Raw genomic sequence first — 27,934 nt, forward strand, 5'->3', positions numbered from 1 at the left:
ATAAATGCGATTACTAAGAATTTCCACTGGGCCTAATACTTACATATATTATGTATCTATAATATCAATCATCTTTAAAACATTATAATAGTCTACACAGTATCAATTAACTGTCGGAGTTTGGTAATCACCTCCATATTTATAATTATCAATTTAATCAAAGGAAGAACAAACCTAAAACCAATAAAAAATAGTAGTTCACGTTCATGACTGCCGACAGATGGCGCTAATGTAACCGTTTTTACGTTTAGTAGAAATATATTTCATATAAATTCTCTCTCCATAATTTCAGAATTTAAAAATATCTTGCTGTGTGGGTAGTTCCAATTAGTAGAATACAAAATATAATATTTATTCATTTTTATACTGAAAAATTATTGCTCTCCATAAGCTTAACATTAAAATCCAAGAAGAAAAGATTTAATACTTTTCTACCACCTCCACTATCGTCGGACCTTTTCGCAGAAGAGAAAATAAGGATACACGTGAAAAACATATTTCGATACAAAATATTACTGGGATTTCTGTGAATTTTCGTGCAAGAAAAATATTAAAACAATAAACAAATTCGAAGAACGTCTAGCTGCTATGTTTAAGTAGTTAGTTCAATTTTTTATGGTTATCTTTTGATGCGTTGTGACTAGAGTACAATACACTTGCGTGACTTTGAGCTTACATTAATTTAGTCCACGTGAATTTAGTCCACTGTCCATATTCTTGGAAATTGCTACCTGTTTATCGGGTTTAGGCTTAACATAAACCAACAAAGCGAAACTAAATTAACGAGGAAATGGTGAAAAACATTTTTAAGCTTATATACAAAGAGAGCGATATAAAAAGTTTTAAGTATATGCCTCTGTACTCTGTACTGTCTGTGTCTGTCTCGTTTATGAGGCGTGGTAGCTCCATAAAATGTTTTTTTCTTTAACTACTGTAACGAGATCAATCTTTGGTTGGTAAAAATAGAAAGTAGAAATAGTTTAAAAATAATTTGAAAATTGTTTTACCGACTTTCACAGCATCAAAGGTTTGGGTATTTATAAAATATGTAGTTATTGAGTACTTAGTTCTAAGGATCTAGATTGTCTCGCAAATAAGGTGTCCTTATTTAACCTTAAAGACGGCTCATTCTCGGCGTATTGTAGCAACGCCGCTTAATTAAAACATTTTCTTTTACTGTTTATCGCTTCCCAACAGATCTTAAAATTACACAACGTAAATATTGTAACAACGAGATTTTTATTCTTTATTACGGATAAAGAATAAAAATCTCGTGCAAGCAATAGCAATGTGGACATAAGAAGAAACGTGCAATATTGTGCACCGAAAGGATTTAGTGTTTTACATCCTCTTATATTTACTAGGTACTGTTGTTTAATGATATGAAAATTAAACATACCATTCGTATTGAGAATCCAGAATATTATTTCCATAAAGTTTGAGCCATATTTGTGTAAAACCCTGGCGACAAATATTTATTATTAAACCGACATGCCAGTGATAATATTGGTTGTTTAAAATTACGAATGGGTTATTTTAATTATTCGGTGTCACTAAAAAATGTGACGAATTCAGATTTAATGGATGGAATTTTTCAGTTATTTTATGTTATTGATGGGCTTTGGCTTCAAACATCAATACAGGTAAGGTTTTATGTATGTTCTAATTGAATGCGTGAACGCACTAATAAAAGAACTAACAAACTGTTTTAGATTTTGTTATCAGTTTATAAAGTTATAGGATTCTTAACTAACCCTGACTAAAAGCAAAATGAAATACCTATATCGTATAGAAAATGCTAAAAATAAAAAAAAAAGATATTTCTATTTATTCTCTTCAGATGTATTTTGATTCTGTCGAGAACTTACAAAAATCATGTAACGTTACAAGTATTTGCTGGTACATGTTCAAAATACTTCCTAAAACGCCTATTAGAGGTGCCGATCAGATTCTCATACAAAATTTCTCAATAACAAGTCGGTTGTCGGTCCTTAATAGTAGTGAAGAATCAAGTTAGGCCGCCTATAAAAACCTACTCGAAAAGTACGCCTATAACTAGAAAAAAAGCAACTGTCTCAAGATTCAATAATTATTTAATATCTATGTAAAATTCGCACTTTAAACCATTTCGCTAAAGACGAAATCTTGGAAATCGTAACTAGTAGCGTTTTTAAGCATGAGGCGAAATGTAAAAAAAAAATGACCGTAATCTTTCCGTAATCCGCATGTTTAGTTTTGTTTCGACCGGATACTAGTAAAGATATAATACATAAGATTTGATACGCAGAATACGTAAAGATTGGTATGGATACGTGGCACGTCTACGTAAAGATTTTAAGTTTACACTAATGGCAGTGAGACTCGTAGAAGCAGTCTTCTCACGCTTCAGGGAGCTTCAGCTAGGCCTTAGTCTAATTTCCAAGCAACATCTTCAATTATTTGCTTAGTGGACTTTGATATATCTACGTCGTGATCCTTGATGCTCTTTCTGTCTTCATATTTTTTTGTCACTTTTTCATGTTTTGGCAGAACGCGTTAGCCGTCTTTGTTAAGTCATGCGAGGCTTATTGTTAATTGGAATAAAGTTTGAATTCTGTTTTCTTTTCTTAGACTCACACAGCGCTGGATTTATAGTAGCTAAATATCGGATGAATTCAGGTGCTACTTCGAACAAATTTTCGAAACAATTTTTTGTTTAATTGGAATAGACCCATAAACTAAAAATGTTGTGACTTTATGAACATAAATTATAGCCTCATCACGACAAAGCTGCTTCCGTTTGTCTTATTCAGTATTTACTCGGCTAGGCATTAAACATATACCTGGTTTGGCGTGTAATATTATGTAGAGTGGGTCCACCAGGCTCTCATCACAACACGTGATGTCTTTATTAAACTATTAACTTAACATTCGTCAATAGACTTATTTATCAATGAAGTAGTAAAACTGATAACATTTATTAAAAACGCATATTGGGAAATGGATTATGATTCAAATAATTCTCGTTTACCTTTAATTTGTAAAATTGCACTGGATCGCAGGAGCGTTTTGTCTACGCTACAAATATTTGTTGAGAATTTGAAATATTTGGTTGGATCAACGCTATACAGATTCGATGAACAATCAAGTGTTCAACAACTAATTCAACAATTCCGAACTAACTCCGCCATGTCGTACCTACAATGTAAATATTTATTGACCCAAACAAAATCCTGACAGTTATCGAAAAACTAAGTTTTAATGATACAGGCATAAAGATGAAGCCAGACATGATCTTTTTATTTATTATCGTCGCTTCAATTTTTGCTTCTTTATTCTGTATCAATTATATTTCTGCTACAAGTTTCCCAGTTCGATGCACGTCTCGGATAAAATGGTGTAAAAAATGTACAAGATAGTTATTTTCTTTCAATGAGCAAGCACATTCTCGGTTAATACATTACATACTTCTTTTTTTTACTTTTCTTCTTCATTTTATTAATCCAAAATCAAGCATAAGAAGATATTTACGTCGGTATTGTTATTGATAACCAAGAAAATACGGCTTTGCTTACGCGATTATGCATGGATTAATGTTAATTTTGAACCCTGGTTTATAAAAACCCGAAAAGTATGGAAGATGTATTAGAGAAACAAAATATACCGCAATTTTAAGTGTGATCAAAGTAACGTTTAATAATAATTTTACAGAGAGCAGATCTATAATGACTTACATGTTATATTATTATTCTCTTTACTCTTATTAAAATGGACATTAAAAATTGCATCTAGAATAATAATACTATACATTATAATTATGTAACATTTAGGAATTCGTAAACCCACCTACTTCAACATATTTAGAATTATTTCGTGAATACGTATTAGAATCTTTACTAGTACGCCTGTACATTTTTGTTAGAAACATGTTTCCGCGCATTGTTAAATCGGTCTCTTTTACTTGAGATGTAAAGCTTAAGACTAACGCGACAGTTGAGAGTACAGCACATGTTTAGGTTATACATTTGCCTAGGTCAAACATTTATGTGTTGCAAAGTCTTATAAAATTATACAAGAACCATAATTCTATGTAAGTGCAGTGTAGAATCAAATAAATATGCTGTGTTAAACTCACGACACCCAACAGAGTGGAAGTTGCGTAGCGCCTACGTTAACTATTGCGCTACACAGATTCTACTGAGCGTTTTGCGATGAGTTTCTGCTCACAAATTAATGTTCTCTCAATATTTTAGCTTTTACATGATATTCAAAACCATCAAAAGCACATGTAAAGTCGGTAATAACAAGACAGGGTCCGATAATTTAGCGTTATTAACTCTTAGTTTCAAGAGTATTTAACATAGGTTATAAAAATGCCCGCCAATGATTAGCTTGTTAGCCAATGAACATGAAGTTCCCCCACCGGTTGTAAGGGATTTGCGTGGCATCAATAATAGTTGAACTCATAAAATTATCACTCAAGAGCGCTCCATATGACTAAAACAAATTCGTCAAATAAAAGTAGGCGAGTTAAAGATTGTTACAATAAGAATTTGGATCTTTGTAATTCTGGAATGACGGAATACATTTTTCCGACGTACGTTATTTAACAAACACATAGCTAATCTCAAATATTTCTAACATATATAGGTAATACAGGGTGAATTCATGAACCAAGAACTAAAAATATAGACTAAGACATTTGATTACACAACTAAAGAAAACCCACGGAAACCTTAAATTGTCGTTTAATTTAATATAAGAAACTTGAGGCAAACCTACGTAATACATAATCAATACATTAATCAAATCAATTGACAAAATACAAATCTTATTTAGTCATTTACTGTTACAATATTTTCCTCAAACTTTATTACTTAGAGCAGATTGTATGTAATACTTTTCACCAATTGAGGTAAATACGCTACGCGGCTTGTTTTATAATTCTTAATATTGATTTTTTGTGCCTTTGGCCACTAGATCAACTACGATTAGATAATCCTCTCGTCTTAGCATAGAAAAATACATAAATAACGCTAATTTGAACTGCAGCCCGATGAAGTGGTTCGATTATACAAATGCGCGTTAGATTTCAAACGAAACGTTTAAAAATTAATAATATGAGATCACTAATACAAAACAATATAGTAGGAGTAACGATAGTATTTATTAATTACTGAGGTGCAAAGTTGCAAGAATAAACATTCAGTCCCCCGGAAATGTAATCTCTTACGTATTTAATACTCTGGATTAAAAAAAATATTGTAAAGGTAAGTTATTTACTCGTAACTTACGTTAACGTTTTACAACACCAAACTTTTATGCAATCCGTATACTGTTTAAATCACAACAGTAATCTAATAGAAGTTCGAAAATATTTATGATAATAAATAAATCTATGAAAAGAAAACTCTTACATTATATAAATTTCCTCGAGTATCGGGTCCTCTTCATCATCATCGTCGTCGGACATGTCACTTAGCTCGTAAGCCACGTTGTACTTTATTTTAGCAGGATAATATTTCTCTTCGGCTGCAGCGCGTTCGGGGTCGATTGGTAGCTCCCAAGATTTTCTGATCCGTCGCCGCCGTACTGGCCGACTGGGTTGTGCATTTCCCTCGACTGAGCAAGACTGTGTGAACTTCGTTTCATCTGCCATTTTTCTCCCACAAATTATCTACAGGCTGTTTAATATCTTCTCGTTTCGACTAAATTATTTTTATAGTGCTATGAGATACAGAATCAAACATGAAAAGCACGTTGATTAGACTCTATTGTGAATTTGTAATCACCTATTCAATTATAAGAGTATGATCGAATTAGTGCTCTTTCAACTAGAAATTAGTCATAGTCTAGTAACAGGAGTAATTGAGCCCTTTACTAAACAACTTGTTAACGGTTGAACCTCAATGTGCAAATTTTGCATAAAAATTTAAGTTTTAATTAATAAAAATCACCGTTCATAATATTTATGTGTGTCACAAATGTTAACTTAGTATCACTTATTTACGTAAATATTTGTGTTAGCGTGATTGGACAATAGGTGAGCGCCTGTGTCCCGTCGATGCCCGTCGCCGACTGAGGCTGGAGGCTATCGCGTCGCTGATAATACGCTTTTACATACATTGGCAAATTTGCGGATGCAACTCACAAATTATTACGATTCCCGTGCAACGTTCCGCCTTCCTTTCTGACATGTAAGTGACGTGTTTAATTATAATAATATGTTTGCTATTGACGGTAAAATGTTTCGTTGTACAAATTGATTTAGGCAATGAAAGCACTTTGAAGCTTGTTTATTTGGATAGGTAAAAGTTAAAGTAACAATTTCGGCTATCATTATTCTTTCTAATTCTGAATAGTGCAATTTGTTCGATGTTTTCTTAAGATTTCTCTACAAGTGACTACAGCCTGTATGTTTCTTTTCGCAGTGTAAGTTCATTGTTCAAGCAGTGTACGTTTTTATTAGCGTTCGACTTCATCACGATTGAAACAGTCGAAAAAACTGCATTGAACAAAACATAGGCAGTTTCGCTTGCTAGTAATACCCATACTTTCTATCGTGACGATATTAATGACATTTTACAATGAAGACATTATGTTACACTGCAGCTTATGTAATTTTCTAATAGGTTATTGTTAACGTTTTTAAATTTTGCAGGAAGAATGTCAGGTTTTTAATAGAATAGTTTATTTCTATGATGAACAGGGCTACATTGATAGTATTAAATGTACGAATGAAATAGTAATACATAGGGACAATTAATATGGAAGTACCTTAAACTTGAACTTTTATCTAATATTAAGTATATCAACCATAACCATTGTACAGTAAAATATATTTGTTTACACCTTTTCCAGTCTATCGAACAATTCATGTGTGGCTGAAAGACAAGATGTAATCAAAGTCCCCCGATAGCCGGAAATTCAAGTTGTGGAGGTAAATCTAGGAAAACATTTCTAATATCCTGCTGCTACAGCCTTAAAACTTTTGAATTCTATTTACTCGTAGTGTTCAAATATACTTATATTTTCTTTATACATATTTAAAGTAACTGCTAAAGCCATTGACTTTTATTTGACATTTGTGTAGTAAAGGCAAATCTGTTTCTTTATAAAACTATTAGTGAATCGCGAAGAATCAAATTTGCCAGCCATTTTTACCATACTGCTATAAAATTGTTAAAAATGCGAAAGAGTTAAACAACGCAGTACGTACATTCGGTTCAACAACGTAGCGAATGGCGAATTTGTATAAAGGTGGCACTAGTTCTCCATATCTCAATTAAAACACACAATAGAAAATTGATTAAAAAATCCACATTCCTGTATGTATGAAACCGCGAATCTACGTTTACCGGGTTAGTTGTAACAGTAACCCAAATAAATGTACATGTGTCGAATCCGGTACCGATCTATTTTGAATCTCGTGGAAAATGGTGCGGCAACCTTTGATAGTTGTCTAATCGTTTCTAGAGCAGCCCTAGCTGATGAAAATGCGATAATATTGTTGATCAATAACAACAAAGATTTTCAGAAGAAATTGCAAGAATGTTTCGAATTTTTTTATCATAAAAATAATTTTGTCTCATTGCGGCACATAAAGAGAATTGAATGTAGTAAGTTTGATTCAATTTGTTTCTTAATTTGTGTACGTAGGTTTTCCTAAATACTTCACTTGAATTGAACTTCTACATAGTATGTGTAGGTATCACTGTGAAACCAGTTCGAGGCTTTTCCATTGTATTAATGCATAATACTAGAATACTAGTGGAAAATCTATTATGTTAGCTAGTTTGTAGTACTAATATTTGTATTGTAATGCACAATCCTTATTATGAAGTTCCGCTGGCGAGATTCTAGTTAAGACTTGATTTATCTTGGATTTTAACGTACTTGGTGCTCTTCGAATCAGTAAAAACATGAATTGTGGTGTATTAAGCTGGTATGCCTATTTATTGCAATTATCCCTTACATAATTTAATTATTTTTATCAATATTTTTGAAACTAGGATTTCAATTTTTTATTTCGTAAGTCATGCTACGGAAAGAGGTTTTATTTGGTTTAGCAATAAAGTTAATAATATAAGAGCGATCGTCGCCGCAACGGTCACCTGAAAGTTTTGTAAATCGCATAAGAATGACTGCGTCGCAGTTAAATACTGTACCACGTGCCGTCGCCACACGACAATGTATTGATGCTTTGTTAGGCTTCTCTAGACTACCTTAAAATGTAATTTCTTCACTCATGTATCGGAATATCCCCGTAATTGGCGGTCTTTAAAGAAACTTATGTAATATTATATAGACTACTTAGTATTAGGCAGAGATTCATAAGGAGGCATTGTAAGGTTCAGACGGCAGACGCTTGGAACCTTAGTACTTGTTAGTTTCTCATACATGTCGGACAACCGGCATGTGTTTACAAACTAAATGCATCTTCAGATGTCATTTAGCGTCACCAAAACTTGATAAAAACATTTAGTGTTTTCATGACAAATATGGCATAGGTAAAAAGGCCCATGCAGTCTTATAAGACCATTTAGATCTTTTTTCTTTTACGGGCTAATACTAAATATATCGGGCAAATATTTCATGAGACAGTCACAACTACGCCAGCGTTTCAGGATTACAACACAAGACTATGAGTGCCCTTGTACAGTTGTATATAGATCGTACTACAAGCACTGCATTTATATGTCAGCAACCATTATAGAGCTATATTTGTGACAGACCCTGCACTTGTCCATCATCTGTTGAACATAGTACCCGAGCCATTGCATAAAATTATATTTTTATAACCCGATACTTTAACCATCGTGTCATGCATTTAATGTTGGGCGTCGTTGAATTCAATTTCAATGAAACGATTATTTACTTAATAAAAATGTTCCTTCGCCAAATTGAAAATCATGCCATTGAGATGACGTCATTTTGAGTGCCCCGTTCCTCCGCGAGTTCAAGCTAAGGACTTTCAAATATGCATATTTTTGTACCTTTTTGATTGTGGGAACGTATTCTGGGTGTTTAGTAATGTGCTTATGTAACGGCACTTTGAATATCTGGATCTTGATCGCGCGTGTCTGCCACCAGTTAAAATGCGGTCGGATGATTATCAGTATATGGTGAATAACAGAGAAGTAAGCGTTTACTAATTTTACCGCATTTGTGTCACCTTAAGACCTGTTAGGTATACTTACTAAATATATTTATACATTTGGTCATTCTTCAATCGCGATATAAACTTTTATTCGATGAAAAGACAGAGATGCATGCTAGTTTTCTAAATATGAATGTTTATCTATACCTTTCAAAGATTTCAACGGCGAAACAGCTGAAATGACTTTGATGAAATTCAACATGAAGGTAGTTGATCGGGTAAAATTTTTGGTCGTCTGCTATGACTGACTTATTCTAATTTTTCAAAAATAAACCACTTAACCAAATTATGCTCGAGCGGATTCTGCCGCGTCGCTATATTGCTACCTACTTCGTCTGGTAGAGAATTCAACAGGTTGGTCGATGGCAGAAGTAGTATAACGCTATAATTGGCATTCTGCTAGTATCGAGTCTGAAATTTAAGTAACATTTCTTGCAAGAGGGCTTGTTTCAATTAATACGTTGGTGTGAAAATGGTCAAAATTTAATCAAACCTTAAAAAAGAAATTACAAATGTGATGCCATCGTCTGTTCAGGCTGCAACATTACCGTACCTACTTGGAAATCTCAGATGACCTTATTAAAATGCCCAAAAAATTGGATTTCAGTTGGAGTTTAGAGCGTTTTCGTCCAATAGTTAAAATCAGTAGAAATATTATGTAGGGTCAAAGAAAGCTTTATTCTAGAAATCAATGTCAATGGACTTGTATAGTCTCTCAGTGGATGGTGTAGTTCGTCATCAGATCAATTATGGGAACAAGAGGGGAGTATGGAAGTGCCGGAACAGAACAATAATCGCGGCCGGGGACAACGCACATTCATTCATAAATCAATATCCCTATTTATGTAACATGTTTGTAGGTTTATGCTTTTTGAGAACACCAACAAATAACGGTCACAGCATTGAATTGTTATATTTTTTATGGCAGGTGCATAGCTTCTATTCATTGTTTACTGTCGCCTATTTTTTTTAACTGCGAGGTCGCGGTAATACCTACCTCCTTGAAGGTCATAATACCCTTATCAGACTTTCAAGCTTTTGACTACTGGTAACAACGTCAAAGGACTTCGAAAATGACAACCAGGACCCACAATTTAACGTGCCTTCCGAAACACGGAACTCGATATGTATTAGATATCCACCCATCCACGGAACAACCTCGGCAAGAGTAGCTCAACCTCAGGGATTGATCTGTGTGGCTATTGTTACTTAGTCACGAGCTCTTCGTAGTAAATAGTAATAAGTACTTAAACTACATAAAATGACAAGTGTCATTTAACAACTGACTTACCTGTCTTGAAGGCCCTCCAACTCCTCATCCTGCTCTCCCAGCGTAGAGTCCAGGTCTAGGTAGGGTCCGTAGTCACCATCTTTGAACACCTGGAGAGTAGCATCATCCAGCTGAAACAAGCAAACAAGGAGATCTTAGCTATTGTTGTCCTACAGCTGGTCTCGAATTAATTAATTGAAAGGTATTTTTGTTTATATCATAGTCGTCCAATCGCCTTTGACCACTATTGACGAGTTAGTTTCCACTCAGCTCTAATACCACTATGTGGATCTTTAGAATGTCCACACCAGAAATAAGAAAGGGTTAGAATCAGTGTCTAATTTTAATATGCATCAATGACTGAACATTTATCTTCCGTCTTCCATTGAGTGCCTATTCTTTTTCTCATTCCAATGGTTTTTAATTATAACTTGCATCGACCTAATTTAGAGTAAGATAAAGGCATAGCAAAAATTATAATTTAGATAATGATATTAATTCTAAAAGAAAAGGCGTCGGATATCGTCTGTAGGTAACCGCTCCTTTTCTTTTGATGTATCAACGTTGTAATTTTCCGTTACCTTCTAAAAACCCACTTATAGACAGAAATAAACCAATCTTGGAATAGGACTTGAGATTTCTATTATCACGAAAAAAGTAAGCAAGTAAATAAATAAATAAATAAATATAGTGGGACAATTCACACACGGTCATTTGATTCCAAACTAAGCAGAGCTTGTACTATGGTAACCAAATAACTGATAAACATACTTATATACTTCTAAATACATACTTATATAGATAAATTCACAACCAGGCTCAGAACATATACTCGTGCTCATCACACAAAGATATGTCCCGGGTGGGATTCGAACCCACCACACGCGGCGCTACGGTTGTCGCGGCGAGGTGACCGCTTAAACCACTGCGCCAAACGTGCAGTAAGAAGTAAAATGACTCGGAATGTTTCCATGTAAAGGTAGGCGCGAGGAAAATCTTCACTATATAAAAATGGCTACGAGTGCCATCTAGCGAGGTTTTTTGTCATTACAACATAACAATGTGTATTATAGTACTACGTGAATAAGTACAGATGGCGCGGCGTGTCTTGACTAGACGCTAATAGAATGATAATGACAACAATGTTAATTAATAAAGGCCGTGTTTATTTATTAATCTCTTGTGTCTTCGATGTAAACATAAATCATAGCTATTCTGAGTTAATTGATTGATAAGTGAGAGGTACTTTCCACCGTTCTTAATGAATGTAGATAAAATTATCAATTAGCTAATGATTTACGTGTAGGAACATATGGTGACATTAGATTAGATAGTACTTGCAGTCTTTTACATTTCACGTGGCTGTAACCCTGTGTATTCACACGCGTAAAAACATTCATATGCGTATGTTTCTGCGTCCGCGTATCTGTGCGAATGTGGATGACCGGTATAAGAGGAATAATGTATATAATTATGGGAAAAGCGCGTAATCGTGCACCTGCCGCTTAACAACTATCTTAGCTTTCTTGCTCGCAGGTCGCAAGGAAAGACTTACATGTTTCTTTACAAGCAATAAAAGTAGATCTATCTGCTACAATATATACCACATTATAGTTTTGGAAAACTATTTTAAAAAAAAGGTAGCCTTTTTTTATACAGAACATCGTAATTAACCGCCTTTTTATCCGTCCTCGATGAATCATTATAGTATTTCATGTCTATAACTAAAAAAAATGTTAACAAATTAATTTATTTAGGAAACAAGTAATGTTGACCCGAAACCTAACAATACTCTTGTGAATAAGTTTAATTATGTAACCATTAATTTTTAAATAAGATGTTTAGCACAAGGAAACAATATTTATCCATTTTTATTTAAATTCTCACACATAACTCCAGTTTCCGTATACATTTGGTTTCAAAATGAGTATGAATATGGTATAGAGATAAATAGAATTCTTCAAGTTCATTCCGTTGATTGCAACTCAAGGTGCAGTTGAAGAAATTAGGTTTTAATTAGTGTTTTGAATCTATCACGCTGGCGAGTGGCGAAGTCCGGGTTAAAGGGCAAGTTTCTTAACGAAGTTTTCCTTTGCAGTTGTTACAGCGAGTGATAGATATCTTAGATGCCAAGGTTGTGAATTTTCATCCATTTTATTGTATCAATGATCGAATTCAGTCAAATTTGATCTGCCTTGGCTGTAGTACTATTCGATTTGAATCGTGGCATTAGAATTATTTATCACTGATTGTACCTTTGTCAAATTAGCGCTAATATTACAAAGGCACAATGATTGCAGTGAGTTCGTCAGTGATACAGGCTAATTATATTATGAAGGGCTGGGACTAGGTTTATAGCAACTATTTCCTATCAGTGTTTTTCTTCCACGCGTTTGAAACCCTATCTATCTAATGTTACATGAAGTCCGCGATCAAAGGTAATTTTAAATATCTAAAATTTTCAGTTATCTGTGCATGGCGATGACGTGTTTTTAATGCGGTTATTCAGTAACATATTACATTACAGTTGCTGTGTTTTGATTTAAGTTATAATTTCCAAGTTTAGGCAAACCTAAACAAAAAGATTTAAGGAAACTCAGTTAAAGTTTTTATTTCGTTGCTACGAATTCATATAGCGTCTGTGAAATTGCTGGAAAAACCAGACCCTGTTGCTTTAAATTGTTTCTATCTATTATTTTGAATATCTTTACATTGCCATCATACTTTATTATCTTCAGTAACAAATCGCTAATAAGTGTTCTATTGCATAAAAAAATGCCTTATAATAAATTGTTTGCTTACATGTCCATCACGAAGACGATGGACATTACAGTTTAAACACCATAAATAACTAACCCAAAATATCGGCTAAATGACATATTAATATCGATTCCTAGATATATCTTGTTTTCGGAACGTTCGCATTACATTGAAAGTCTTGGCATAATGCCAGAGTACCTGCTGGAACTCCCACTGGTATATATAGTCTTCACACCGATTAAAAACGCACTAAACTATAGTTTACAATTAACAGCCTAGATCTGTTTTCAGAACGCAATAGTTATTTTTAACGTGTGAATTTCAACAGAACAGAATTTCGCGTGCATATCATGTATTGAAATGGTTGTGCTCGGTAGATGGCAATTGGTTACGTGTTATCAAAAACATAATTTATACAATGTGGAAGTGTAATCAATTTATAGGTGTTCGGTGTAGTTATATAGTATAGTATATAGTTGGCCGAAACACAGGTCTTTTAGCACGAATTAGTTTGCTTTGTAGTAGCATGGAGTGGCAAAGACGATTTATGCACCGAAATTAAATACCGAGAGGCACCAGACAGCCACCAAATTTAAATAGAAACGAGGACTAAACGCACCCGCTAATGTTTGTGTGGGGTAGGCCTATGACTTAATTGATTTCCAGTCTAATATTACTAGGACTCTATTCAAACTAATTTGTTATTACAAACGGGATCAGCTTGAAATGGTTGTTTGAACTTATAAGGTTTCTCTGACATTGAAAGGTAATTACGTGGTCGAAAGTAATACGTGAGGATGGATCTACATACGTCACACGTGTGTGATTGCGCAAATTATAATATTGCGCGTCACTTTTAAATGTATGGCAGATAAGATTGTCGAATATTTAAATGAATAAACGCAAATTATCTCTAAACCGCTATTTCTATCCGGATGCTCTTATATAGATGTTGCTTTGACTGAACAATTTTTGTACCAAAGTACCTACAATAGTTTACAGTATTTTTAGTTTTAACTCGTTTAAATTAGATCATCCGATTCACGGTCATCCTTTTTGGTCAATTGGTACTACAATAAATGACGTCATGGTTCTATTGCACCAAATTGACTGTACAGTCTGTACACAATAGTTTATTCTTCTGCCAGCTCACTGAGTTTCACTTATCTTCCGTAAGTCTTACGTCAGACAATAAACAGAATAATAATTAATCTTTACTCTTTAGCCAATTTGCGACCAACGGTCGACAAATCCGTCAGGTAAAGAATTAAATTTTTAGCCCGGTCAAAGATATGCTGTTGTGATTAGTCAGCCAGTCAAATTCTATCTGACATCGCCCATGTTTTTGAAAGCTGCGGTATCTTTAGGATTGTAGTAGCGACATTAATTATAATCTAATAACAGGTATTCCATAGCTAATCTAATTTCTACGAAACAAAGTCTTAGTGATTCAAGTACAGAATTACTTGTTCTTCTGAATATAGCTATAGAATTTTTCCTATAATATGAAAGCATTTGGTTAATATAAACGTTAGATTATAATATTAACTATCGTTGATAATATAATCTCATATTATGATGACTACTATATGAATCACTTGAGAGTTTCTCTCCCAGTAGCACAGATCTTTTCCAGGAACAGAGTGGGCATTATTTTTGGCAGATGTAGTAACACGATGACACAGTTATGAGTCCCGGATGGAAAGGTCGGGACAATGTACGGTTACATCACGGATGGTATGCCATAACACGTCGCTTTAATGCCCCTCTGGAATTCTGGATTGATTCATTTAAGATGCTTCGAATAAATGTTAATGGGTAAGGAAAATTGTACGTATGCTAGTGCTTGTTTAATAATTTTAATAAGTTTAGTTGTGGCAAAGTAAGGTTTTCTTTTTTTTGATGTTGGTTTTTCCGTCGTCCAGTACTTAATTTATATAAACATTTTTACGTTTAGCGTAATAAATGATTGTAGGAACAATAAGTTGAAATCTGTTGAATGATGATGGCAAAGCCAATCCAGAAACGAGTAATAATAAAACTACATTATTCTTTTATAAGGAGTTTGAACAATATACGAGTATCATTTTAAACTAGTATCACAGAATCTTTACCTAACATTATTTACATCCGAATAAGATAAGATGATTAATAAACTTCTGACGAATTTTACACGGAAAATGTAACAGATAAAACTAATGAGTAACTGAACAATCATAAATGATTTGTAATACTATGCTTTATCTATACTAATATTATAAAGCTGAAGAGTTTGTTTGTTTGTTTGTTTGTTTGTTTGAACGCGCTAATCTCAGGATCTACTGGTCCGATTTGAAAAATTCTTTCAGTGTTAGATAGCCCATTTATCGAGGAAGGTTATAGGCTATATAACATCACGCTACGGCCATTAGGAGCGGAGTAGCAACGAAAAATGTTACAAAAGCGGGGAAAATTATGTGACGCAAGCGAAGTTGCGCGGGTCAGCTAGTGAGTTATATAATACTATTCAATTATAAGCACTTCAGTTTTATAGTGCTGATACTTAATAGGCAAATTTAAATTAAATGTCATTTATATGAGTAATAATGATACTTAAATTTTAAAGGACATATTAATACGCATATAAGACCTATCAATGATATAAAATTTTCTCGCATTCTAGCGATATTATGCATAATATTAAATCAAAGGGCCTATCGTTAGCGATGCCGATAATAATCTGATAGTTTCGATAGTGTATGTGTTAATTAAGGTAGATGAAGGTATTTAATTTCAAATGTGTTTGCACCTACTACGTCTTCGAATCTATTACGAGGCATTTCCATCTATACAACAATAATAATCGAAAATCGGTGTTAAGCAGACCAATAATTATCTAACAATCTCAATTGCTGCAAAATCAATATTATCCATACGACGAACGAAATCTAACAATATAAAACTTTTATTTTATCAATAAGTTACGTAAAGTTAGAAGCTTTCAGTCAGTCAAGGTCGCAGTATACCGCACTTCTATGAAAAACGCCTGTTAAACTGTCAACTTGTCAATGTCTACGTAACACGCTTTGTTGAACGTGGAAACCACGCTCACAGCCTTTTGTTGGCCGGTGAAGTCTTTGATCCACACGTCACCTGAACTGGTAGGCGTTTGAGTTTTTGTTCAAACATAATTATGTTTATCGACACAATGACATAGATAATATAGGTCAATCACCTTAAATAAAACATGCAGTTTTAAATTCTTCATTGTTTCGAAGTATCGTAAAGATCATTCATGCTCATCTACTGAGACGTGTCTTTAGTCTGAATATTATGATAAAGGTTTAAGGCAGATAGATTATTAAGTAAGCGATTGTTACTTTAGCAAAGAAGATTACGTGAATTTTGCACCTTTTCTTCTCGCACGGAAAATTGAAATGTTTATTTGTTTGTCGACTTTCAATCTTCCAAAACGTCTCTCCAGAATGACCTTGATTATAGCTAATATTATCGTGGTTATTAAAAGCAATATAAGTGGGCGGTTGCACATAACATTCTGCACTGCTATTTTAATGCATTTGCGATGTGTATTTATAGACGATCCTTATGAAGCATACTGTAGATAGCACAATGTATTTGAACTAAATCAATAGTAACAGCGTCATAAGAAATGCATCTTCAGTCTGAAGAGAGTCTTCGAATCCCGTACAAGGTTAATAAATCACTTAGAAATGTTTTATAGTAGCAGTGTCGCAATGTCGATATAACGATTGGGTTATAGAGGTCGTCTGAGCATCGTGGGACGGGAGTGCAAAAAACAAGAATGTATTTGAATGACGCATCAAAAGAGCCGTACATGTATAGTGTATACTGTACGAGTTCCATAGGCTTTGCACTTGCGTTGACCGACCAATCCACACTCAAGTACAAATGATTTATCCTTATCTCGGACATTCTTAAGAGAAACACTTCAGTCTTGTGGTATTTCCAGCCTAAATATTGACCATATTAAATGCTTGTTGACACTAAAGACTAAATGTTTTGTCTTTGACAAAACCGAAGTTTTTCCTTAAAACTGCTTTAACAAACCGTCACGATTCAGAGAAATGATCGTTACGCGGAGACAATGTGCCATTCAGGGTTTATCTTAAAAACGTCTATGTTATGATCTAGAAATTCGGTATTTTAACTTTGAACTAAACACACATCTTGTGCAGTACTCGTTCTCGTACTCGTTCGACTTAACTTATTTATCTTAAGATGGTTTCTCGTAAAATTGTTTGCAGAATACTTGTTAAAAATGTGCTAATTCTTTAAGTTTCTGCACTTATCTTGTTAAGTCAATCTCTTTTGTTCTCGTCTCATTGAAATTTTGACAGTAACGGCTAAACATTCAATAGGTAAATGAAACAATGCTAATATGCGTTTATGAATGAGGGTCTTAGAATTTATGGTACATTCGCATAATGATGAAGCCCCGCCCCTAGAACCAGTTCCTATTGTCATAGGAACAGTGCATTCTCAGTTACAATGCTGAGTAAAATCACTTACTGTAATATGCTAAGGTAATAAAATCAAGTGATAGATCATGAAGGAATGGCTTAAGCTTTAGAAATGATAAATTGTATGTTTAATCTATAAATTGTAATGTTAAAAACGCAAATAGAAAATAATGATAATATGCTAGAGGTGCTTTTGCGACATAGATTTTTTTGTGCGAGTATCCTTGTCTGACTGATACTGAGTGTTTTATTTTTCGGGGCTTATTTTCACAAAAAATCTTACTACGTGCCATTCTCTATCAAATTTTTTACTGATTTTATAGAAACACAAGTGTTAAAATGCTTGAAAAATTGATTTATAGGAAATGAATTTACTCTCATTATTCAAAGGACTTGACGCGAGACGCGTTGAGTTGTTAATGTGTCCTTTTCACTAAAAGTGATGTCATTCTACGGACCGTATAATCAATGTGAAACCTACAAGTGAACGAAACTCACGACACATACATACACTTAACAATGTCCTTTTAACGTAATCTTGTAGGAAAACCCAAGTGATACGTAAACCTAATCTACAAGTCAAAGGTTTGCGACAATCGTTATTGTGACTATTATACTATTTATTGCGAATTTGCGACTAAATGGTTATTGTCTTGGTGTCCTGATTTGGTGAGATCGGTCCCGAGTTGCGGGGGCGTTGTTTATCGATACGTGTTTGACATTGTTTCTACTATTGTTTAGTTAACCGCTATAGTCTAGACGAGAAAGGACTAATTTGGTGATTAAATGTTTTATTAGGTCTGTATAGCACTTTCAATATGGCTTAGTTTAACTATAACGTGGTATTTTTATCTGGTCCAAACCTTTATAAAGAGAGTGACTGTGATGTTTTGCTACGCGAATTTTATAAATTTCTGTAATCAATAGTAACTATTTCCATAGAAAGAAAAGCTTTCTTTGACAAAAGTACGTTCCTTATCTATAGATATTTTTTTATTAAGGTAAGGGATCAGTGACCCTTGATATCATCATCATCTTCAAGCTCTAATTCTGCTTCGCAAACACGATGACGTCATTGACCAGATAGGTTACAATTTTCCTCGACGATTAACATAAATTTAAATCTTTCATTCTGCAGATTAGATGAGTAACGCTATTCTTTGTTACGTTCTCACGACAAAGCATAACATAAAGTGGCTGTAGCAAAAACTTGTGAACACAACAGACTACAATGCTTTACATTATATCATAAATGATGTAGGTTGAGAGACCGACATTAGGTATTTGTTTAAGAAAAATACGACCTACCGCACCGAAATTAGTGTTGTGTTTTGAAAGACGGTACACCGTTTCATAAATTAAATATAGTTTATAAAAAACTTGCAGTATATAATTAGGTTATTTATTAAATATTAAATAATTTTTGTTTCCCAAAATTCTGTGATAGTTCAAGCTAAGCGTCTTTCTGAATCTCATTGGTAAATGGCCGTTAGTGATCACGAATGTGATGAGTAGTAATAATGTCCTGGTATTTTATAATAGTAATTAGTATATGTGTCTAGGAACCAAGCTCTCTGCCTATCCTCCTAACGCAGCACACCTGAGCTAGGTGCGAGAGAATTTAGAACAAGTAATTTTAGCCAAATACCACGATGAGTAAGCCTATTAGTAATGGGCTTTACAGCTCTATTACATTTATACTGGCCACTAATATTAGACGGGCCTCCCAGATTCTATTGTAATTTCACCTGCTTGTTCATTTCCTGGTTGCAGTTATATATTCCACGAAAAAAAAAGAACGCAAGAAAAAAGTTTGAAAAATAAAGTCTTCCTTTTTTAATCGGATTAAAAACATACTTCGGTCGATGATAACACGAAAATGTTCCTTTATTAATTTGGGCGCGTCATAAATGTCGCGCCATTATTTGTGTAACCCAAATTAGGAACATTTTATCAAATTATTATTTGCAAAATATTTTACGACAGACTATCTTTGACGACCCTAATAATTTCCAAACCCTATTTTCTTCGCAATCAGTCATTTCTTGTTATCTTAACTAACGATTATTATCAGTAACTGAATTTATTGTCAATATTTACGTGTGCGTGTTTCCGAACTGCGAAATAATCGGCGATTGTTTTTTTAATTAACGTAGGAGGTCGTATACAGGTATTATTGCGAGTAATAAAATTTTTACGACGTTCAAAATGCTTACAAAAATACATGTTTGATATAACCAGGTGACTTACCCGATGTGGGGCTTGAAGCAAGCGATGTACGGCGGCAATTTGATACGACAGAGGTATGGTCGTGTTGAATGTATGGTAGAGTGGTCGCGGAGGTTCCCGGACGTTGTACTCCATAAAAGGATCCAAGTCGTCCAGATATTGAACTCTGCACACGAACGAGTCTGTACCGATGTCCCTCATCGTTCCGTTTACCCTGTTATCGTTCACTTTTAACAGTTCAATCATATTGCACTAACTTAAAATCACAGTTTAATCACATTTTACACTAAAACCAACCTAATGAAAAATAAAAATAAATTGATTTAAAACATTCTGTTTTTAAAATATAAAAATACAAATGTTCGGAGCCGGTTAATTTTTAAATATTAGCGCGGAGGTTTTATGTTTTCCAGCCAGCAGCGTGTGTAATCGCGTGCGCGCGCGGACTGAAGACTGAAGTGTTTGCGATGGCAAATTCACGTCCACAGCTGATCGTTTACGATAAGCGTGCAAGATGTCCGAGATTAAGTTTTGTGCATTGAGTAAAGACGTATGGAGCGAGGTGTACTTTTGTTCGGTGATGTAGGTACCGTTATTGAATGATGTTAATTCAATTTTGCACCTGTATAATATTTACTTGCACACGAAAATCCTAATTCTTGTGCAGTTTAATTATAATAGTTAAACCAATCAATTAGGTATGCCTAATTTATTTGACTGCCGATTCTCGTTTAAAACATATGTTATCTAGATTTAATCAGTCCTATTTGACTGGATGTCAATAGGACTTGTTTATAATAATAGAGATGGATGTTCCATTCTTTCATATGCAATAGTTCGTAATGCGAATTGTATTGGCATCAATTTGTGTTGCGTTCCTTGCGATTTAACCTCGTGTAATGTTTAGTAGTAGAAATAAGCTGGTGCTTTGATTAATAAAAAAAAAATAGTTAAAAATATTTTTGTGAGCTAGAGATTTATGTATATATTGATGACTGGATGTTTAATTTAATTTATTTTGTAAAAAATAGCGTACAGAGTTAATTGTATTGTTGGTGTCCTTTTTGATACATTTTATTTAAAATATCAAAATATGTCAAATTCTAGACACTTCATATTATTATTAAGGTTATTTGCCCTTAATTTATGTATTAACCATATTAATACGGAAACCTATAGATATTCGTTGCTTTACTTAATCAGCTCCATTTTTTCAATAATTTTGTGTAAGTAGGTACTAATCTCATTAGCAAGATAAATATCGTAGTTCAGCATACAGTTTTTAAAAAACCCTACGTACTTGTGTGACAAAAGTTTTTTGTGAGTGCGTATTTCCGGAAGCGAATAACTTCCAATGATTCATAACATTATACTAGTAAGAGGTGATTCTACTGAGCAAAATGGGGAAAGCCCTCTCCACTGTACATAATGCATATTTAAATATTAATCAACACGACAACGCACGGTTAGACCAATGGGTTTTTTATTTATTTCCGACCTTGAATCATTAGTATATTTTAAATCAATAAATTTCTCTTTTATTTTAAATCAATATTCTTTATCTGTGTGTATTTTTTCTAATGATTATTCTTCGGCAGTTTCTGATCTAGCATCAAAAACTGCCGAAAATGTAATATTTGTATTACGATTTATAATTAACAATATGTTGAAACTCTGAGATTCGGGATTCTTAAAATTTTTATATATGAAGTTTCGTTTATCATTTTAATAAACACTATTGATATTTTAATTAATATAAGCAAAATTCGTTGATAATAATAATAATTGTACAGTGTACCCTACAAGTAATTTGTACTTTCCACTTATAACATAAAAACCGCACCGGAAAGATACTACCTATATAGTAATATATTATAACCTTTTCTTGTTTATTTTCTGAAATAGGATTTTCCAATATAAATGTTTCCTATCGCAGCAAGTGCGACGCAGTGACACCTAATGATAAATATCGTTAACTTTAATATCAATTAACAAGCATTCTCGAAACGTCGTTAATGTTATATATATTTATCTGTTTCATGTTCCGACATTGATAACTTGGAAATTAATAATTTACCTTACATTGTTGTACTTACCTTAAATAAATAAATCTTTCAGGAGACGGAAAATTATTATTAATTTGTTTAATCCACATAAAGAAAAATAAATGTTTGAGAATATCAAATATTAAATATTTTTTATCAGATTATGTTGGCAAAGTACCGACTCAATATAAACCACTAGCCAAATCACGGATTTGCTTGCGAAATTTAGAGAAAATATCAAAGAAAGGTAGATACTTATGTTTAATACCTGAGGTATCCGGGTACTAAGAAACAGTATCTTCAGCTTTAATATATTACTACAGACTTTGTACATACCTACATAAAAAATAAGTGCTTATTAACTAACAACACAAATGATTCCTTTAATAGTTTTTCGAACACAATCGTAAAGCGCCGCTTAACCGAAGTATTCCAATATTATTTCTTAAGAAAAATGTTTAAGTATCTTCCCAAACTTTCTGTTCGGGAAATTGTCTCACGTGGGGTCAGCGACCCCTGCGCACGCGCCGCTCGCTCTGTTTCTACGATTCATCGCGCCTCAGATTGGGGACTCAAGTAAAAAATAAATATATTTATATACCAAACTGATTCCGGATAGAGGCGTTTCATAATAAGTTTGGATGTTATTGGCAATCGCTGATCTTGATATCCTACCAAACGTAAACGAGTGAAGCTGAGAGTGCTTAAAATATTTTTTGTATTGAGTTTCCTTCTATGTTATCGCTGATGTTTATAAAATGTTTAAACAACGTACTTTTGTGATATTAGTCATAAAATATATCGGTTCTAAATATCTAGATTCAGGATGTATATCCACCAGCAGGACAAACTCTGTTATTTGTTATAAAAAAAACACTTATCAAATCTGAAAATTTGAATAACCGCGGGTTAATTTATTTTTGGACATACACTTTACCTAATTACAATCTTCATTCAGTTTCTATTGAATTAAAACGAAAGAAAACCAAGGTTCAAGTCGTGTCCTTTCTCTTTTACTGACATGAAGTGTAATAGCATCGGCCATAATAACAATAGCAATTATAATGTTTGTTCGTGGACGTCCAGTGGCCGTCCCGTCGCCGTCGTGATGTTCTCTGACCCCTCCGTGACCGAGGCGAGGGTCACCAACTGTTCCTAACTTACTGCCTTTCAAACAGACCTTTTACAACTTTTACTACCTTTACAAGGTCCGTGAGATACGATGTCCTTTGACAATTGGGTCTTTATAATTATCTGTTACCTTTGTAATAATTTTATTTGGAGTACTCGGATGGGCACATAGGCGAAATGTCAATCAGTTAGTCATTGTTAATGTCATTCTCGGCCTATTCCCCTGACATCTTACTTCAGATGTAGGATGTCATAAAACTAATTCTAAATATTGATGGCGTTTCAAAGCAACAAAATTCATACAGCAGTCTCAAATGTTTTTGATAATAAAATAATATAACTAAATTTTATTAATTTCAACTTTAACATTTTGGTCACCCTACTACCGTCCCAGGAAGTGTGGTCACGACTGCGCTTCAATCGATAGATACGGAGAGTGTATATTTTCTAATAATTATACTGCTTCTTTTGTCTCAAGGCCAAGAAGGTAACCCTCCCGGAATCGTCTTTAAGAAACCTTATAATACAAAAAGATTATCATTAAAATTTACTTGGTTTCGGAACTACTTATTTCAGTATTGTTACTTTGACTGCTACATTGTCTTGTGTTTTTCTAGTTATGATATTCTAACAGCTTATTAAACAATAACTGTCCGATAAACGTTTAAATTACCAGTGCTCTTTTAAAACCAATAACAAAGTTTACAAACAGAACAAATAAAACACAAAACATAAAACGTTTTGTATATGTGTTTCTACGTCATTAGACACATGATGGCTATTTAGAAAAATAAATCATATTTAGCACCTATTGCTACGTCTAAAAACGTCGATATGACAGGTCGTATTATTTTGACAGCCGCTGCATGTCGTCATTAGGCGGTATTCTATTCTAATTTTGAACGTTGCGCAATGCGCGTGGGCAACGAATGTGGGTAATGTTGAGCAATACGCGAAATTGTGGACACCGGACTGTCGTGTTCTATGTTCCTGTCATCATAATAGATTAGAACATTGTTTTCTTTTTATAAATTTGGAAAAACGTTGGAAAACTTTATAAGTAATGAGAAACGTTGTTTGACAACCGTTGTTTTCATAAACTATATTATTATTTCGAATAGAGGGCTAACCCGATTTATATCATACAATCTTAACACCAGTTTCATGAATCTGAACCTCATTTTCATGGTATTTAATGTACGTAGCCTAGTTCACAATATGCTCGAATGAAGATCTTAAGGAATTAAAAACTGTTTACGCCTAAATCGTTAATTGGGTCGTCTATTTTGCGAATATAGGCCAGTAATGTAACATTTACATTGCTTGTACAAATATTTAAATTTTAACCCAATTTTTATGTTTTGGAGGCCTAGATGGTAACTGACTGGATATCTTTTAATTGGTTGATGTTTATAACCTTTAAGCAGAAGAATGTAAGTAAAGATGTTATCGAATAATATAAAGGTCACGCACTTTTGCAAGCGACTGTAATTATAAAATGAGTCCACGTTAGAGAAGCAACGAGCCATGAACAAGTGATTAGGAAGAGCGCTCGAGTACATAAGTGCAATAGTTTATATTCAATTCGTTACGGTAATTAGGCGCGTATTTGAGTATTAAGTGGCGATTCTTTTTAGGAATTAGACATGTAGAAATACGTTGCTTACTGATTGTGTACTAAATATTGCTGTGGGTGATGTTTAACAGCTGGTTTACGAAATGAGTGTTTCTTATTTGAGAAATAATTTTGATGATATTGACAGTCTCAGGGAATTGACTGATAAACATTTCAACATTCGTTTTTCTATTAATAGCATCTAACGATGAGAAAACAATAGAATCGAGTCATTAATACTGAAATTCAATGAACACTGAAACACTAATATCAGTGACATTTACATCTATCAGAATTAGCTCATTTGCTCAGACGTATCATTAATCAACACACACAATTAACACTCCTAACACGGCGGTTTACGTAACCTCGGACATGCCATCGAGTAACAAACTAATACTAGATACAACACAGAAAAAGTGAAACTAAACGTCTAATTAAGATCGAAGAAGCTATACCCAAAATGTATAAACACTAACCCTCTTATTTATAAAAATATATGAAGTTATGAAGGCTTATAAAGAGTTTTGTTTCTTTCGCTCCTTAGCGAAATGAAAAAGAGAAAACATATTATAGTAGTTTTTTTAACTAAGATGGGTTTATTGTGTGTTTATGAATAAGAGGGAAAATGTATAAACACTAAACATTATGAATTATAAAAAGTTATGCTGTAATAGATTTGTTTTTAAGAACAGTGACGCGACAAATGTTGTCTTAGGTTATATAGAAACACACGTGTTATTCCTATGAGGTAAAACGAACCAAACGTCGCTTTTGTTACATTAATATGTAATACACGTTACTGAATTGATATAATTAGATATTTTCTTATCCATCGCAAATATAAATGTAACAAAAGTTTTTTTCAAACCTGTCAACGTCGCTTTACATTATCTATAGCATTACCTAAACATTGCATAATTGACCACACATTAAAAAAAAATAAAATATAGTATCTATGAACATAACCTCGTGTTTTGTACTCATTGATCGAAACACTGTAAACGATCGATTTCCTATATTATTATTCAATAGGAGACCATACTATTATATTAAATTCCAACACGTTTCATTTATGGAGCTCTGTTGCTGTTACAAAGAACATGTAAGGACTTGTCTTACCACCTACGGATAAGTGTTGGATAGTATCGCAAGCTTTATTAAAATGAAGTATGAGAAAATACCCTTAACGGTAATCTTAGAAAAATATCATTCAAACTTAAAAATTTTGAAGTCGGTAAAAAATAAGCTAACCTATAAAATTTTACTAAAGATAGGTTAAGTAGTCCATAACCTAAAACGACAATTAATGAAGTAGTTAGATACCTAATAGAGTAATCACACTTGCAACAAATCAACTAAACAAGTGTAGTAATTACGAGACACAATTTCCTGCATTGCAGTTAATATCATTATCAGATAAGAAACAATCACACATGCTTACCTGCCATCTATGCACTGATATTATTACTTGTATAAAAAACATAACTATTACTACTTATATGAACACCTTGTTGCCACGTGTACCCTAGTTAATAATCCGATCGCATCGCTTTATTTTTCAACGATTACAACCATATTTCCACCTTTTTAAAATGATAGTATTTAGACACTTTAAGCTTCCTTGTAAATTTCTCAATCTTTGAAAATCCGTTTAGTACTTTTTGAGATAATAGCGAGCGAACAACGCAACGACAGGTTTTGTTTTATAATGAGAACTACCCTGACACTTGAGTGACAAAGGTGCGGTTTACTAAGTAATATTCTAGTTATATTTAACACGGAACGGGACGGTGGACCCGTGAGAACATATTATGTCTTAGCGGGTAGGTGCAAATTGTTCGGCAAACTGTCGCCTGTCTATACTTAATGACTTGTGAGACTTGAGTTATAAGAAGTTTTTAATATTATTGAGTGGTTTAGTAGTCGTTGATGTGGTTTCCCTTTGAGCTGAGAATGTTAAGATGCCAGACTTCATAATAGCTGCTGGTGCATTATTTATTTGGTCAAGAAAGACTGACTTGGTTTTTGCAAAGATTTTAGAGATATTTGAATCTCCATTAATCTCATACATAAGTACTCGTAGTATATTGTATTTTATTGACTGTTGGTATTAACACTTATACTTGAAAATAAATAACCATTAGCTAGTTATGTAACAATAACATAATAATTTGATATTATTCACACGCATAAAAAGGAACGCACTTGTCACAGTCTGTCCATAGATCCCTTAAATCGCGATATAAACTTTCTATCCTTCGATTGGCATCATGCGGTGTTCGTGACGAGAATGCTCCATGGCTTGCTTCAACAGCGTTACTTCCGGTGTTGACGTCATCGTCTATTTTCGGCAGTGATGCACCGTTTACATCAGCCGTGTCGTCATGAACAACATGTTATAACAACATACTAAATTAATGCAAAAAATGCGGTACAATTACGCAATTTCTTCTTTGCGTTCCTAATACAAAGATTTGTTTACTTCTGTCAGCTGTTTGTGCATGTGTGCACGTTGGTGCGCTCGCGCATGTGGTCAGATGTAACTCGGACTGTGCGTCGATAGATGACGTTGTTAGAGTTCATCTGAATCGCGGTATTAAGATTCTCCGCCGCTACTATATAAGGTCCGTGGATCTAACGCTTCTTAAGTCCTCACAAATTGAAGATACGCTTTGATATTTTCAATTTGTGTGGCTTCAACACAAACCATAAAACATTTATACAATCCCTCCTTCGAGTGGTAATGGTATATACAATCCCTCCTTCGAGTGGTAATGGTACATCTCTTTATCGGAGTTGTTCAAGCTGCTGGAAGGTTTACAACTTATGATGTATTCTAAGTTGTAAGCGATTGACTGTGTCAATGTCGATTTTTTATAGTCCCATCGTAACTGTTTATCTTAACTATGTCAAAAGAATATGTCGCGCGTATAGAAGGCGAATACATCGCTGCACTATTCATATTTCATCATTACCGACCTCTTGACCTGCTAACCAGTACTCTGACCGTACTGCACCATCTACCTAGGTCATGGAGTTCATACATTGACTACAAAAAAACTAAAAATGTATTGTAATTTTATGTAAGTAGTTGAGCCTGTCTAAAGGTATTAGGATGAATCTTTACGCTTTGAAGGTATAATAATACTGTTGAGGATTAAGTTAAAGAATTATTGTGAACAGCCTGTATTTTTAAGGTTTCGTGTAATATCATGTGCTTCTTTCTCGTTAAAAACCCTATATTAAGCTACTGAAAAGCGT

The 27,934-nt window shown here is 33.8% G+C and overlaps 1 protein-coding gene across 6 annotated transcripts in view; it reads right to left on the reverse strand.

Annotated features, from left to right (window-relative positions):
- Fhos (Formin homology 2 domain containing) overlaps positions 1-27,934 on the reverse strand; it is a 94,619-nt gene that overhangs the window by 16,486 nt on the left and 50,199 nt on the right. For 5 of the 6 annotated variants that reach the window (XR_012960369.1, XR_012960368.1, XR_012960370.1 and 2 more), the window contains exon 5: positions 10,431-10,540. Coding sequence is in view for 3 of the 6 variants with exons in the window: in XM_076134937.1 (XP_075991052.1) it covers positions 10,431-10,540 (110 nt within the window). In the remaining 3 variants the exon portion in view is untranslated. Of the gene's footprint in view, positions 1-10,430; positions 10,541-19,900; positions 20,177-27,934 lie in introns of all 6 variants that reach the window. The other variant, XM_076134940.1, reaches the window with a different exon arrangement.

This window comes from Anticarsia gemmatalis, chromosome Z (genome assembly GCF_050436995.1).
Source record: "Anticarsia gemmatalis isolate Benzon Research Colony breed Stoneville strain chromosome Z, ilAntGemm2 primary, whole genome shotgun sequence".
Taxonomy (NCBI): Eukaryota; Metazoa; Arthropoda; class Insecta; order Lepidoptera; family Erebidae; genus Anticarsia; species Anticarsia gemmatalis.